At 41.1% G+C, this 15153-nt stretch overlaps 1 protein-coding gene across 1 annotated transcript in view; it reads right to left on the reverse strand.

Moving 5' to 3' along the window:
* Positions 1-15153, reverse strand: part of LOC133457474 (proprotein convertase subtilisin/kexin type 6-like) — a 43309-nt gene that overhangs the window by 24445 nt on the left and 3711 nt on the right. Inside the window, exons 5-7 of the mRNA XM_061736798.1 lie at positions 14358-14446; positions 13437-13609; positions 12356-12568 (exon numbers count right to left, since the gene is read on the reverse strand). Coding sequence (XP_061592782.1) covers positions 12356-12568; positions 13437-13609; positions 14358-14446 — 475 coding nt within the window. The remainder of the gene's footprint in view (positions 1-12355; positions 12569-13436; positions 13610-14357; positions 14447-15153) is intronic.

Below are 15153 nucleotides of genomic sequence, written 5' to 3' on the forward strand. Positions count from 1 at the left end.
AGCACCCGCCCGTGCACTCCTGATATTTTTAAAACCGAATATCCCCCCCCCCTTCGTTTATAAAATAATTTGTATCCACATTACATCGTTGTTAAAAAAAAAAAAAAACCTTCCACACAGAACCGAAGATCTGCGTTTTCGACCACATTCATAAGCACAGACCTGTAGATCATCTGGTCTTCCGGACTCCGGGCCGCCTCCGCGGCGCAGTTACCCCGGGATCAGTGCCTCCTCCTCGGGCAACGAGCTCGAGTTCCCCCCGGTCTCCGCCACGGAGCTGCCGCGTTAATCGACCCAGCCCGGCTGCAGCCCTGCTGCAGCCGGGCTGGGCAGCTTTCCCGGGTCCGGGAGCCGCGTCTCATTCTCGGGTACGAGCTCGACTCCCCGTGTCAGATCCATGGTCCCACCGCGGAGCTGCTGCGTTAAACCGACACAGCAGGGTTTAACAGGAGGGGTGCTGCGCGTCGCCGCGTACCCTACGGCGTAGGCTCCGCGTCGGTGTAACGGTGTCAAGAGCAGAGACCATTTATTTAATAAATAGCTTGGAGAACAGATGGTGGATCATCTGTAGAACTGTAGTAAACAAAGGTCGCACGTTAGACGTCAGAATCAGAGCAGATTTGTTGTTGTTTGGAGCATAATGTGACGTTCGAAAACGCAAAACTCCGGTTGTCTCTGTCTACACCAGGTCTACACGCATCTACATAAACAGAGTTTTCAAAAATCTTCCCTTTGCCCGGAGTTTTTTTAAACATTGGTTTATTTGTGTTTTCATGTGGATGACAGGTCCAAACGTAGGAAAATATCTTGGGTTTAGCAGATACCGGCTACGTGTGTACGGGGTCTGGGCATACAGATGGGGCAGAGCTGTGGAGATGCTCCCTGGCGTGACGTCATATGACGCTGTGTTCGAAAAAAAAAGCGTTTGTACGAGCTTGGCTAAAATCAGCCACTTTTTCCTCTGAATAAGTGCCCTTATGTCTTGTAAAACATATTAAATCCTACATTAACTTCTCACATAGTCATTTTCACATAAGGTCAGGTATCATTTTTGAAAAAATTCTAACCTGCAATATGCTCTTTAAAGCCTGCTGAAGTCTTGAATGTATTATTTTAATGTGTGTTAAAGGTGCATTTTGTTATTTTCAGTTCATGGTTAAAAAGAGTGTTGAAATTCATTTTATTTCATCTGGTAAACAGATAAAAAATACCATAATTCATGGTAAACTACTGAGGTACTTACCTTGAGAAAAAAAGAGAACTGTACAGTTAAAGAAGATCATTCATATAATCATTACTGTGTTCCAGTAGTGTGTGATGAGATTTGGATATGGCCATAATACAAAGTTGATGATTTGAAAGTAGTAATAGTCCTGTTTTTATACAGGCTAGGTTTTTGAGAACCCTCAGAACTTCCTGTGGATCTGGATCTGGATTCTCCTCGTGGACGGAGATGGCGAGCCAGTGGAAACACTCCTAACCCAAGGAGCAGAGAACGAGCACCTGAGCCGAGGAGGACGGCCAGCCTTAATTGAGTGTGTTGTGGTAGGACCACTGCACATACCCTTGACTATTGAGCCCTGACTGTTTACAAATCCCCTGACTTGACTTGACTCTGAACTATCGCGCGCTGCAGTTTTTTTTTCACCCTAAAGGAACATTTTTGACCTAAAGGAACATTTTTGATTTAAAGGAACATTTCAAAGGACATTACTGTACAATTATTTGTACGGACAATTTCTGTTTATATTTGAAGATCAGTTGAATATTACTGAATGTGTTATTTTATTTGGATACAACCTTTTCACTTTAATACAGTTCATTTTCCATTTAAACTACCTTGTGGCTCCATTTATTCATTGTGGTTGTCGTTTTCCTTCAAACCCTCCTCTACGAACCTAGTACTAGCCCATTCATTATTAACCCTGTTGCACCTAGCGGGTTACAGGTGAAAACTTGGCAAGCCAGCCAGGAGGGTTTTATTTGTGATCAAACTCCTTCGCTAAAACATTGAGACAAACCACAATTTAGTAACTGGAGCAACAAACGGTAAATTTTGCATTTATTTACCCAGACTTTTACAGCAAATTGTCTAAAGTGTTGATTCAAAAATATTTTCTGCATTCACCTGAAAAAATGGAGGTTGTAATCGAATCAGAAAATATTAGAATTCAGAACGCTGTTTTAGTTAGTGGCCTAACTAACTCAGAGCTTGATAAAGAAGCTTTTGTCTTCCTTGAACAGCATGGGCCAGTAGCCAGGATGGTTAAAAATCCATCTACAGACAAAGAGTTACAGGTTATTGTTGAGTTTCAACATGAAGCTACAGTCAATGAGTTATCGAGACAACACTTACCATTACATCGACCCACTACAGATCCAGATGTCGTACACCACATTGAAAGCCTAGCCAGTGTCTACAGTTCTGAGGTTAGTGCTTCTGTAACAGTAGCTTACCTGACTGAACTGAGAAGTTTAGCAAGGAGGAGCAGTAGGTCATTTGAAGACATTTTGAGGGCAGAGTTGGCTAGAATAGGAGAGTCAGTGGAGAAAGGGGCAGAAGCCATTGTCACTGGAAGTCCTGCAGAATCAGAGCCATTACTCCCCCAAGTTGAACCTCAAGTTAGGCAACCTGCTTCCCCTGCATTTGAAAATGCAAGCTCAGTTAGTGTCACACCTCATCCTTCTGCCACCGTCACTGAAACTGACAGGAAAATGCAATCGCCCCAATTGTCAGCCGATCTGATCAGTACACCAGAGGTGCAACGTGTCATCGTGGAGCACATTGTAAAGAGCAGTGAGGTAGCTTCTCATTCCAATTTGTCTTACAAGCTGAAACCTTTCTCTGGGAGAGTTCCCCACCCAGCTTTTGAAGTTGATTACGATGCTTGGCGCAGCAGTGTAGAGTTTTACTTAAATGACCCCACCATCCCAGACTCCCAGGTTGTCAGGAAAATTGTAGAGAGTCTCTCACTGCCAGCAGCAAATGTAGTGAAATCACTAGGCCCAAAAGCAACTCCTAAGACTTACCTCACCCTGCTTGATTCAGCTTATGCCGCAGTGGAAGACGGTGATGAGCTCTTTGCTCGCTTTTTGAACACTAACCAGAATGTTGGCGAGAAAGCTTCTGATTTCTTGCAGAGGTTACACGTTGCTTTGAGCTCAGTAATTAGCAGAGGCGGGATACCTCCTGGTGATGTGAACAAACAACTTCTCCGACAGTTTTGTCGCGGCTGCTGGGATAGCTCGTTGCTAACCAGTCTCCAGCTTGAACAGCGGAAAAATGAGCCTCCTTGTTTTGCTGAACTGCTTTTACTACTGCGCACTGAAGAGGATAAGCAGGCCAGCAAAGCAACCAGAATGAAACAACATTTGGGGATAACAAAAACAAGAGCTCTCACACAGTTACAAACCACACGCCTACCAGACACGAGCATTTATTACCTCATATGGATCCTGCTTGCAGGATGCACAGCAACCGCCTGAATGAATGCAATCTTGTCTGTTAGTTCTGGTGTTCCCACCCATTCCCCTGTGGTCCTGTTGTAAATACCCCGAATTACATTGTTATCTGCCGCGCCTGGGGTCATTTGATAAACCACGTCCAGAAACCATTGTTGGCGTGAGAAACCCGTGGAATTTTCCAGAATTCTTCCGAGTTCTGCCACAGACTCTTCTGTGGTCATGCAGCAGTCAACCCTCCAATTAGGTGCAAGGATCTCAGCAATCACCTGCTGTCTAGCCAAGGCCCCGGCTCTCTCCCCGGCATCCATCAGACCAGCCCTGATGCTGCAGAGAGCCGCGGCCAGGGTGACATCATTGACAGTTAATTGGTTTGCGTTAATCGCATCTCTAGTGAAGGGTGCTATTTCGCACCGACACAGCATGCACCGCATCACCCCTGCTGTGTTCACCATCGCAGCGAACACTCCTGCGTTGTCAGCACCGGCTACCTCGACCACCACCCTCGGCTCCTGTTCATTGACTGGAGCGGGTCCGTGTCTCACTTCTCGTCGGGCAACCTGTGCCAATGGTATCCCTCCAGCTCTATTTCTCTCTGCTAGGCCACGAAGCCTCTCCGCAGTAATTCCCCCTCTCCCAGCCTGTGCTGCATCGCAAAACATATTCCACATGTTGAACGAGAGATCTGAGAAGAAATGTTTTAAAGCAATTTGTGTAAATCCTATTGGATTGTCTCCAGTTTTGTGTTCGTGTATAGGAGTTCAGGCTTCTTCGCCCTCTTCTTGAGCGGGTTCCTGGACTGTGGCTCTCGCGTGGCCATCCATATCGGCCAGATGATAGGCAACATTAGGATGAGCCCGGGCCAAGTCAACCAGTGTTCTTAGGGAACCTCGCTCCGCATCTGTTTGGTCCGCATCACTCAGCTCGTCTCCAGCCCCACTCACCTCAATGTGAGCCTTTATCCACAATTTCACAGTTTCACTCATGGTTGGATCTTCAGCCCCCCCTCGGTAGTTATTCAGAGAAGTGTTTCCAAACGCCACTAGGAGGTCTTTTGATATCCATGTGATATGGCGGAAGAGTGTGGCTCTGACAGACCCCAGATTCCCGGCATACCCGGCGTAAATGCGTCCGCCTATTGCTTCCAGAGCCTGTTGAACTGCCGCCCATTCGTCCGGGTATCTCCTCGCAACCATGTGCCATGGGAAGTCAACATGGCTAGCTACGGCTTCCGCGATGATGTCAAGCAATGTTACGCCAGATCCGGCAGCCTGGCTCAATAGTACTCTCAGTCTGATTGCTGCACGAGGCACATGACGAAGCCACCGACTAAACACGATGTGTGCATTTGCATCGTCAATACACTCTCCGAAATTTGCGAAAGTGGTTGCAATTTCACCAGGTTCCAGCATATCAGCAAGCACTGGCATAACTGTCTTCAACTCATCTTTTATGCGCTGCAGCTTCTGAGTGCTCAACTGTCCTCGGGTTAAAAAGGCCACAAGTAGCAGTACCACGATGAAGGGGGACCTCATATGGAGAGCCCAATCTGGAACCACTTGAAAGAGAAAGTGAAAGTCATTCAAATGAGTCAGATGTTGAACAAAGAGTCATAGTTGACAAGTCACCTGGAATGGAGGACACTGACCCTGAGGCAGGAGACAGCCTCTTCAACCAGCCTCCATCCATGCCAAATAACACCTTGGTAGATGGATCAAACCTACCCGCAAAGAGTCCCATGCAGACAGAAAGTCAAGGTGTAGCTGACCAACCAGTGAATGTGACCCAAAGTGACAACTCAGACCCTCCTCAACCTGTAAGGAGATCTGAGAGAACTCGTCAACCGACAAAAAGACTTGACTATCCTCAGTTAGGCAACCCATTAGTCACAGTCGTTAAGTCACTATTCCAAGGGTTGAGTGAAGCTTTTATTGATTCCCTGACTACTGACGATAGGGATTATTGGTCCCAGAGTTATGCTTATGAAATCACCACTCCTATTGTACAGCAATAAACATGCAGCGGGACGTGCATGAGAATTAAAAGGGGAGGGTGTAACCCAGTAGATAATTGGGACTAGAAATATATATATGAAATCCAGTACAAAATTGGAACTGGTAATATTATTGTTTCTTTGAAAATGTTTATTTTATTTATTAACTCTCATTGGGTTATTATTTTATTTATTTATTTTGCACACACTCAATCTTTTAATATTATTGTGAAAGAAATTCTCGCGAGAGTTAGCGCGAGAGAGAGAAATGCGGGCAGAAAAGCTGAGTCATGAGCTGTGTTCGAAATCGCCCCCTATCCCCTATATAGTGCACTACATAGGGTGCACGCCATTTTGTAGTGCTGTTCGAATTCTCTACACTACTTTTCGTCCACTACCTCGTTCACTATAAAATACCCACAATGCACCGCAAAAGTTAGTGTACAAGCCATGTACCCTACTTTTTACTCCCGTATACCACAATGCAATGCGGTCATGTTTTGTCTGAGGAGAAGAAGAAAAAGAAGAAGAAAAAATGGCAGCTGAACAGGAGGCGGGGGAGCGCGGGAGCGCTTTACGTACTTATAAATGTAAGTTCACAATTGGCGACTTGTTATAAAAGTATATGCTTGTCTGTTATTTTCAAAGGGACAGATGATGATGTTGAGGGCCTGATTAAGCTGCGTATGCGGCTTAATCAGGCTCTTCTCGGGGAGTAATGGGAGTAAGCAAACACATTTCAGTGATAGCTTTATGTTTTTCCTTAGTGGATTTTATCTTGTCAAATTATGCTAGTCCTAACCTCGAATTACCTGTGTAAATATGTGCATTGTACTCTGTAAATCGTGACAAAAGATGTAGGGAAATCTAACAATTATGAGGTTGATATGATGTTATTAAACCATGGTAAAGAAACAACATGCACATCCGCTTACCCTGTTTATAAGCATCTAAGAGCCATCGCATAAAACGTCATGCTTAATTAAATTACACTTGCATGGGAGCTCCTATGGTGTGCAGACTTTTTTCTTATTTTTCGTTGACATGTTATACAATTTAAACAGAAACACGTAGGTATATTTAATATTGTATTTGATGGATGCATGAAATTAATACTTGTCTTGTATTTCTTAGGGTTGTCCTAAAAGAAATGGGGCTGGAGGGTGTGATATCCCCAGCCAGGGCTGGGAAGAAATGGGAAAATTAAAAAAAAAAACTTACAAGGTAAGATTTGTCTCTTTGTAAAAAACATTCTTAACTTGTAATACGTTTGCTTTGTGTTTTACAGTTGCTGTCATCTCCAGCTCCCTCCAGAATGATTCCCTTGGGTGGAGAAGACTGTTCTTAAGACCTTTTTATTGAAGCTTTTTTCAAAGTAATAAATAATGAATTAAAAATTGTTATTGAATTCATATGTGTCTTTCCTGGTTGAAATGTTCCTTTTTATGAGTTTAAGTTTGTTTTAAGGTATATAAATACAGGATGCTGCAGGTATTTTAGATGATTTATCAGTTAATTGCTTACATTATTTATTACTATTCAATGGTACAATGGTGATTCATTACTCTAACATTTTTTATTTATTTGTTTTAAAATGTTGCAGTGGAAAGCCGAAATGATATATTCAAATGTACAGTTACTCACAAGCAGTACTCGAGTTGAGGGGGGATGATGGGGGATGGCATCCCCCCTGAAATAAAAACGGTCAAAATCACCCCCCTTTCCATCCCTTATGTCATTTCATTAATGAATGTGGTTTTACTGCTATTTCAACATTTAGTCATCGCCAGAAAAATAACTTATTTGACAATTTTCACCTGTTTCAAGTAAATCTTCACTTGAAATAAGTAGGAAAATCTGCCAGTGGGACAAGATTTATCTTGTCATTACAAGCAATAAAATCTTGTTCCACATGCAGATTTTTCTACTTATTTTAAGTGAAAATCTACTTGAAACAGGAGAAAATTGTTGTTTTTTCCAGTGATGAATCTTGTTTTAAGTGTAATTAGATTTTCTTTACTAAAATGAGACATTTTAACTAGAAATAAGACAAATATTTTTGTTAAGATTTTGAGTTTTTGCAGTGATCCATTTTACTTATCCTGTGAAGGACAGAGTCATATTGATAGGTTCATAAAACAGTTTTTTATTGTTGTGTTTTGATGTATTTGATGTAAGCCCAGTGGATATTTAAAGCTTACAGAAGGCTGCATTTAACTGCTGCTATGTCATTCCTGCAGTATTTCTGCAGCTGTTTTTGGCAGTCCTATTATTTGTAATATATTATATTATTTTGTAATCAGCACAAGTTATCTCTCCCCATATGATAAAGTCCACCATCCCCCCTGATTTATTTTACAACTCGAGTACTGCTCACAAGCCAATTCCCTGTCAGGATATGAGAAACCATTAAACACTCCTAACAAACTGAAATTACAGAAGTATTGTTGCAAGTACTCGAACAAATTAATCAATGATAACCGCAGTTGGTGATTAATGTAATAACTGGTTAATTAGTAATTTAATTTAACTCGTGTTAAATATAAATACATTGGTAATTTGAGACTTTTATAACTTTGAGTTGATGTAACTGGAGTTACATCAACAAGCAGGAGTTGTGCAAAAAAGCACCCAAACAACCACAGGAATCATATTTCTTAGATGTATCGTCGGTTAAATGCCAGCAGCCAGTAGCTAACGGTAGGTCGGACGTACTAAATAGGTTTTTAGCTCGTGCAATGTCGTGAGCAGTTATAGCTGAGGATTGGATCACACAACAGTAGTTGACAAAAGCACACTTCTACACCATTCATTTTCAACAATTTATTGACACAGAAGTATCAGATCCCGGAGCTGTTCGGAGCATGGTTCGGAGTGTTTACATGTTGCATGTCGCGTCCGCTACGTCACAGGAACATCCGGCGCATTTACTGACGCGAACACGTTAAAAAAATGTACGTTGTAGTGTCCGAAATCTCCTCTGGTCATCCCCTACATAGTGCACTATGTAGTGCACTATGTAGTGTACACTATGTAGGGAGTAGGGAGTGAGTGAACGAGTGGATGATTTCGAACACAGCTATGGCATAGATAACGAGCAGATGACAATACAGAAGAAAGTCACAACTATTAAACAAAAAAGCGGTTGTTAACTCACTTAGAAGCACAGAAGATCTCTGAAATTATACCTCACCGGAAGTGGAGCAGTGTTTGAAGACCTGTTAGTTGTTTTCGGCAAGGGACCTGGTGAGTTATCTGAGCTAGCTCGCGCTAGCTAGCGAATGCTAACAGCCGTAGCTACATGTTTTATCAGTCCATGAAATGGCGGAGAATTTGTACATGAACGTGACTTACAACTACTTTTCATTGTGTGTGTGTTAAGAGGCAAAGCTCTTATTTTGCTCGGATTATCTGATGAACAATGAGGTTTGCTATTTATTTTGCTGTTCTGTGTGTGTATTTTCTGTTTTATTCTTAGATGCACTGTTATGAAGTATGTGTTAAAGCCTGCTGAAGTCTTGAATGTATTATTTTAATGTGTGTTAAAGGTGCATTTTGTTATTTTCAGTTCATGGTTAAAAAGAGTGTTGAAATTCATTTTATTTCATCTGGTAAACAGATAAAAAAATACCATAATTCATGGTAAACTACTGAGGTACTTACCTTGAGAAAAAAAGAGAACTGTACAGTTAAAGAAGATCATTCATATAATCATTACTGTGTTCCAGTAGTGTGTGATGAGATTTGGATATGGCCATAATACAAAGTTGATGATTTGAAAGTAGTAATAGTCCTGTTTTTATACAGGCTAGGTTTTTGAGAACCCTCAGAACTTCCTGTGGATCTGGATCTGGATTCTCCCCGTGGACGGAGATGGCGAGCCAGTGGAAACACTCCTAACCCAAGGAGCAGAGAACGAGCACCTGAGCCGAGGAGGACGGCCAGCCTTAATTGAGTGTGTTGTGGTAGGACCACTGCACATACCCTTGACTATTGAGCCCTGACTGTTTACAAATCCCCTGACTTGACTTGACTCTGAACTATCGTGCGCTGCAGTTTTTTTTTCACCCTAAAGGAACATTTTTGACCTAAAGGAACATTTTTGATTTAAAGGAACATTTCAAAGGACATTACTGTACAATTATTTGTACGGACAATTTCTGTTTATATTTGAAGATCAGTTGAATATTACTGAATGTGTTATTTTATTTTGATACAACCTTTTCACTTTAATACAGTTCATTTTCCATTTAAACTACCTTGTGGCTCCATTTATTCATTGTGGTTGTCGTTTTCCTTCAAACCCTCCTCTACGAACCTAGTACTAGCCCATTCATTATTAACCCTGTTGCACCTAGCGGGTTACAAAAACATTTTTGTTTATGCCCGAAAAAGGAATGTTTTGTTGGACATGAGAATAACTGGTGCCATGTTTTTGCCTTTAAATATGTTTAAAGGTATGAAAACATTAAAGTTTTCAGCAGGGGCGGAGCAGGGGTCCCAGCCTAGGGGGGGCGAAGCATTCTAGATGGGCCCTTGTGGCCTAAACATCCCCGTTAGAACATAATCGCTAAAAATGCCACAGATCAGGCCCAACCAACCACAATTCCAACAGCAGCTGCGACACGGTCAGAACCATTTACATGAGGTTTCAGCACCATGGATTTACCAGTCATTATGTCAAACCTAATTATAACCCTAATGCAGACTTTAAGATATAAGTATCAAACTGGAGATAAAAATCAAATGACATCCAGTGATGTCTATGGAAGCTCATTTCCGCCAGTAAAAGAAAAAAATAAGATGAAATCTTAGCCTTAAAAATAAAAATATCCCCACGGTAAGTCATAATTATGAGATAAAAAGTCATCATTTCGACTTTCTATCTCATCATTTCGACTTTTTTATCTCATAATTATGACTTATCGTGGGGATATATTTATTTTTAAGGCTAAGTTTTCATCTTAGCCATAGATGTCTGATTCGCCAAGTAGCACAATTCAGACACACGTGTTCAACCTACACGACAACGACATGTATTTAACACAATCAGACACGGCGGTCAAACAGCAACAAACAATATATGAAAGGCCATATATTCAGCATTATGGCAATGTCATCAGAAATAATTAATATTATGACAGCTTACCAATGATGGTTTCATCCAGCGGTGGGCGGAGAACCACAACAAAAAATATTTCCATTTGGGGTGGGGGTATTGAACGACCCAAAATGCAAAAACTTTTATTTTAAAACTTTTTCAAATCCGAACTATTTCCGAACCATCAGCCGGTTCTTCACCTTTCAATCACTTTGCTCTCATCAACGGAGAAATCTCTCTGGATTGAGAGCAAGGTGAGGTTGCCAGGTTGGGCAGGTTTCAGCCCAATTGGGCTAAAAAATATATATTTGGGCTGCTTTTCCTGGGTTTTACTTAATATTTAGGAGAAATTATTAACAAAAAAAAGCTTCCATTATGGCAGAGAAAAGTAGAAAATTTACACAATAAACTCACTGATAATATATTTGCTTTAATCTACTCCATTTTATTGTAGTTTTTGTTTGGAGCCTGAACTTTTTTTTAGGTTATTTAGTAATGTGAAGATGAAATGTATTACGCATTTCATAATTTATGGTTTTAACAGAGAATGTAAGATTCGGGCTGGTTTTTCATTTTTTCGGTGGGTTTTACGTTGCATTTGGGCTGGAACCTGTCAGATCTGGCAACATCAGCAGTGGATTTCTTAATGACTCGTCTTTTTGGTCACAATAAACTTGCTCTCATCAATGGCGAAGTCCCTCTCAAATGAGAGCAAGGTGAGGTTTGATAGTCTGTCTCATCCATGCAGCCTGGAGAGAGTTTTTAATCAACTTCAGCTGCTGAAACTCATGAGCATGAGTTAAGGCTCTGATGCGAGAACTGGCTCGACGCATTGCTACGGCGAAGGGTACGCAGCGACGCGCACCCTACGCCGTAGGTTCTGTGTTGGTGTAACGCGGAACCATAAATCAGCCTTAAACAGATGCGCGTGCGAACCCGTGCATGACATGCAGACACACACGGGGAGAAGGGACTATTTGTTTCATTTTTATTTTTTAAACAACTTTATCCTTATGAACACAAGTTTTATACAGTCCAACTTTCCTTATTTTATTCAGAACACTTTTTTTTTTTTCCTCTTCGGAGTTTTTTTTTTTTTTTTTTTTTTCCTCTTCGGAGTGGGCCCCCCCGGAGCAGTGGGCCCGGGGCGGCCGCCCCCCCTGCCCCCCCGCCTGCTCCGCTACAGGTTTTCAGTTATAATTGCATAAATTGTCTATATTTCATTACTTTATATACTGTCTTGGGGTTACATTTGCATAAAATGCTAAAATACCAAATTTTCAAAAATTCTAAACCGAAATAGACAGAAAAATGGAAAAAATGAAAAAAGGAATGTGTTAAAAAATAAAAGCGATTTCATCCGTCTCTGTTTGCTGCCCTGGATCTGTTTGGTAATTCTGAACCACATGATGTTTCTGAAAGCAGTTATATCATCATTCTGGGAGCTGATTGGTCCTTACAGCATCATTAGCTGCAATACTTGCTGTTTAATCTCAATATAATACTAGTATTAATATATTGCATAACTACACAGTCATATAATTCATGCAACAGCTCAAAAAACAGTTTTAATAACACTAACCCAAATCAATATCGGATCAGATCGAATCAAATCTTGATAATCGATTCTGAATCTTAAGAATCGGAATCGAATCGATTCTTGACATTTGAATGGATCTCCAGCCTTATTGCCAAGCTTTATTTAAATGTTGAACTCTGTCTTTCGGACTGTATTGCCTCTGGACACCAGTACTCAGGACCAGACCCCCCCCTCGTACAGTTGATGAAGCAGGACTTACAATCTTCCTCTCGTGGAACTCTCCGCTGCTGTAGGTGGTGGCCATGATGGCGCTACACACCTCCAGGTACCAGGGCTTGTTTCCGTTCTCCGTGGTGCTGGAGATGGAGATGGTGTAGATGCTGGTGGTGTAGCCGTCACACGAGCAGTGGTCCCCCTGCCGACCTCCGTTACCTGCTGCCCAAACAAAGATGGAGCCCAGGCCTCTGCGCCCCTGTGGGAGCAGACAGTGGAGAGAGATGTGTTGCTGGGAGGGAACTCGGACATGTGCATGTCCACATACGCCTTTATTCTACGGAAGAGTATCAGGGCCATGCAGGACAAAACATATTTGAGAGGGGAAGATTTTTTTTTATTGTGCACTTTGAGAAAAAAGTCGAAATGTCGAGATTAATGTTAAAATACAATTTAAAGAATAAAGTCAAAATGTCGAGATTAATGTTGAAATAAAATTTCAAGAATAAAGTTGAAATTTCGAGAATAAAGTCGAAATGTCGAGAATAATGTTGAAATACATTTTGACTTTTTTCTCGAAATTGTATTTCAACATTATTCTCGACATTTCGACTTTTTTCTCGAAATTACTTCAACATTAATCTCAACATTTCGACTTTTTTCTCCACATTTCGACTTTTTTCTCGAAGTGCATTATGAAAAAAAAAGATCTTCCCCCAGTTATAACTAATATAGATACATGCAGCATGTGTTGCCTTCATTCTAAGGCTTATACAAGACTTTTCATTTTATGCGGACATATTTCCAGACATATTTGGTTTTTGTGTTTTTGGTCCAATATGGCTCTTTCAACATTTTGGGTTTGCCTTTTTTTTTCTCAACATTTCAACTTTATTCACGAAATTTTGACTTTTTCCTCAACATTTCGACTTTTACTTGAAATTGTACTTCAACATTATTCTCAACACTTCAACTTTTTTCTCGACATTTCGACTTTTTTCTCGAAGTGCATAATGAAAAAAAAATCTTCCTCCTCTAAAATATTACTTTTATTTTTCTCCTGCCTGGCCCTAATACTCTTCCGTACTATTCAGACACTTTTGGAAAGAAGATAATTTCTTTGAGACCTTCCGGATGCCTTGCTCAAAGGCCTGCTTGGTGAGGGGCCCCGGGCCGTCCACTGTCCTGCCATCGTCTTTGGGCCCCCAGCTGGCGCTGTAGATGTGGATGTAGTCGGGTCTAATCCCCAGGGACTTGGCCTCCACTATGTCGGTGACATCCCCGTCCAGCATCCGGATCCCTGTTCCCAACACACACAATCCCTGCTGTCAAAACAACAGAGCAGCTTCGCGACGAGAATGAAGGAAATGGAAGAAATGGAAGAAAGAAGGTTCAGCTAACGGCACAGTCACTGATGTATACATGTATACATCTGACTCTAGACATAAAACACAAGTTCAGATTATAAATCTATCACGCTGCACTGTGGTATGAATATTAGTAGTATTTAAATCCTCAAGTAATCACTCGGCCCTGATCTCCGGATGGCGAGGGCACGTTAAATTGTTGTTTTCAACCAGTTGCAGGCTCATTTTCTTTCCTTTGTTCTCATTTCTTCTTTTTGCATTTTGAAGCTCAACTTCGAACCTTCTTAAGATCCAGCAGTGCAAAATGAAAATTCTTGCAATTTCATAGCTGGTCTTAAGATTTTGATCCGGAGTCTTTAAGTCCAGTACTTCTGTTGCACATCCTTCAACTTTCATTGTGCTTCTCCGTCAACAGCAGGTGCTTCCCTCCCAGCCACAGGTGTCTGATAACGCCGACCTACAGAATTTCCACTGCAGAGTGTGTATGTTATGAACCACATGACTGGATGAAGAAAACATGGTTGACTTCATTAGTAGATGCAAAGACTCCAGTAATGTCCATGCAATTACAAGATATTTCACTGAATGACATCGAGAGTGTCGTTAAAAAACAAAGACAACAGAGCAAATGTCTGCACTGGTTCTCGGAAGTGTCTGCATATAAAAGAAAGAGAAGTTTACCTCCAATGTGAGCATCGTAGGCGATGCCGACAATGCAGTTGGAGTTGTTGGCCACCGCTGCAACTTCCCCTGCACAGCGAGTTCCATGTCTGCACAAAAGACAAGACCGAGAAATCACTTCCCCATGTGCAACCTGGTGTCAGCTTGAGACCCAATAGCAGAAGCAATTACTGCTTTCTGAATAATTTATTGACTAATTGTCATCATGCCACCTGAAGAAAACGTTTGACAGCTGTTTTCAAATATGTAGGTGGTGCATCCTCGTTGCAGACCATTTTTGAATGAATGAATGAATGAATGAATGAATAGTTTATTTCGGTTAAATTACATTATATGCAACTTAACTTGTGTGCATGTAACTGACAAAACATTATCATACATATTTACACTAATCAGTTTCACACAATAAACAATAACACACAAACTCTGTGTAACCGAAAAAGGAGCAGGCTGAAGCCGAAGCTTATTTTTGCCGATCCTGTACCTTCCAAAAGATAACCCAGTTTATCAGAAATACAAAAGAAAAGAAAGAAAAGAAAATTTACTCTAAATTGCTCTGCATAATTAAATTATATTCAAACGATTTTGCATTGTAATCCTTAATTTTTTTGTCTTTCAATATTTTTTTAAAACTCAACAGAGATCTACATAATTTCAGTTCATCACAAAGTCCATTCCATAGTTTGACTCCCAAAAATGAAACGCATCTGTATTTAACATTAGTCCTCACATAACATGTTTCAAAGACCCATAGCGTTCTTAAATTATAATTTGGTTCTTTTAATCTAAAGAAATG

The sequence above is a fragment of the Cololabis saira genome, chromosome 2 (genome assembly GCF_033807715.1).
Source record: "Cololabis saira isolate AMF1-May2022 chromosome 2, fColSai1.1, whole genome shotgun sequence".
NCBI classification, from domain to species: Eukaryota; Metazoa; Chordata; class Actinopteri; order Beloniformes; family Belonidae; genus Cololabis; species Cololabis saira.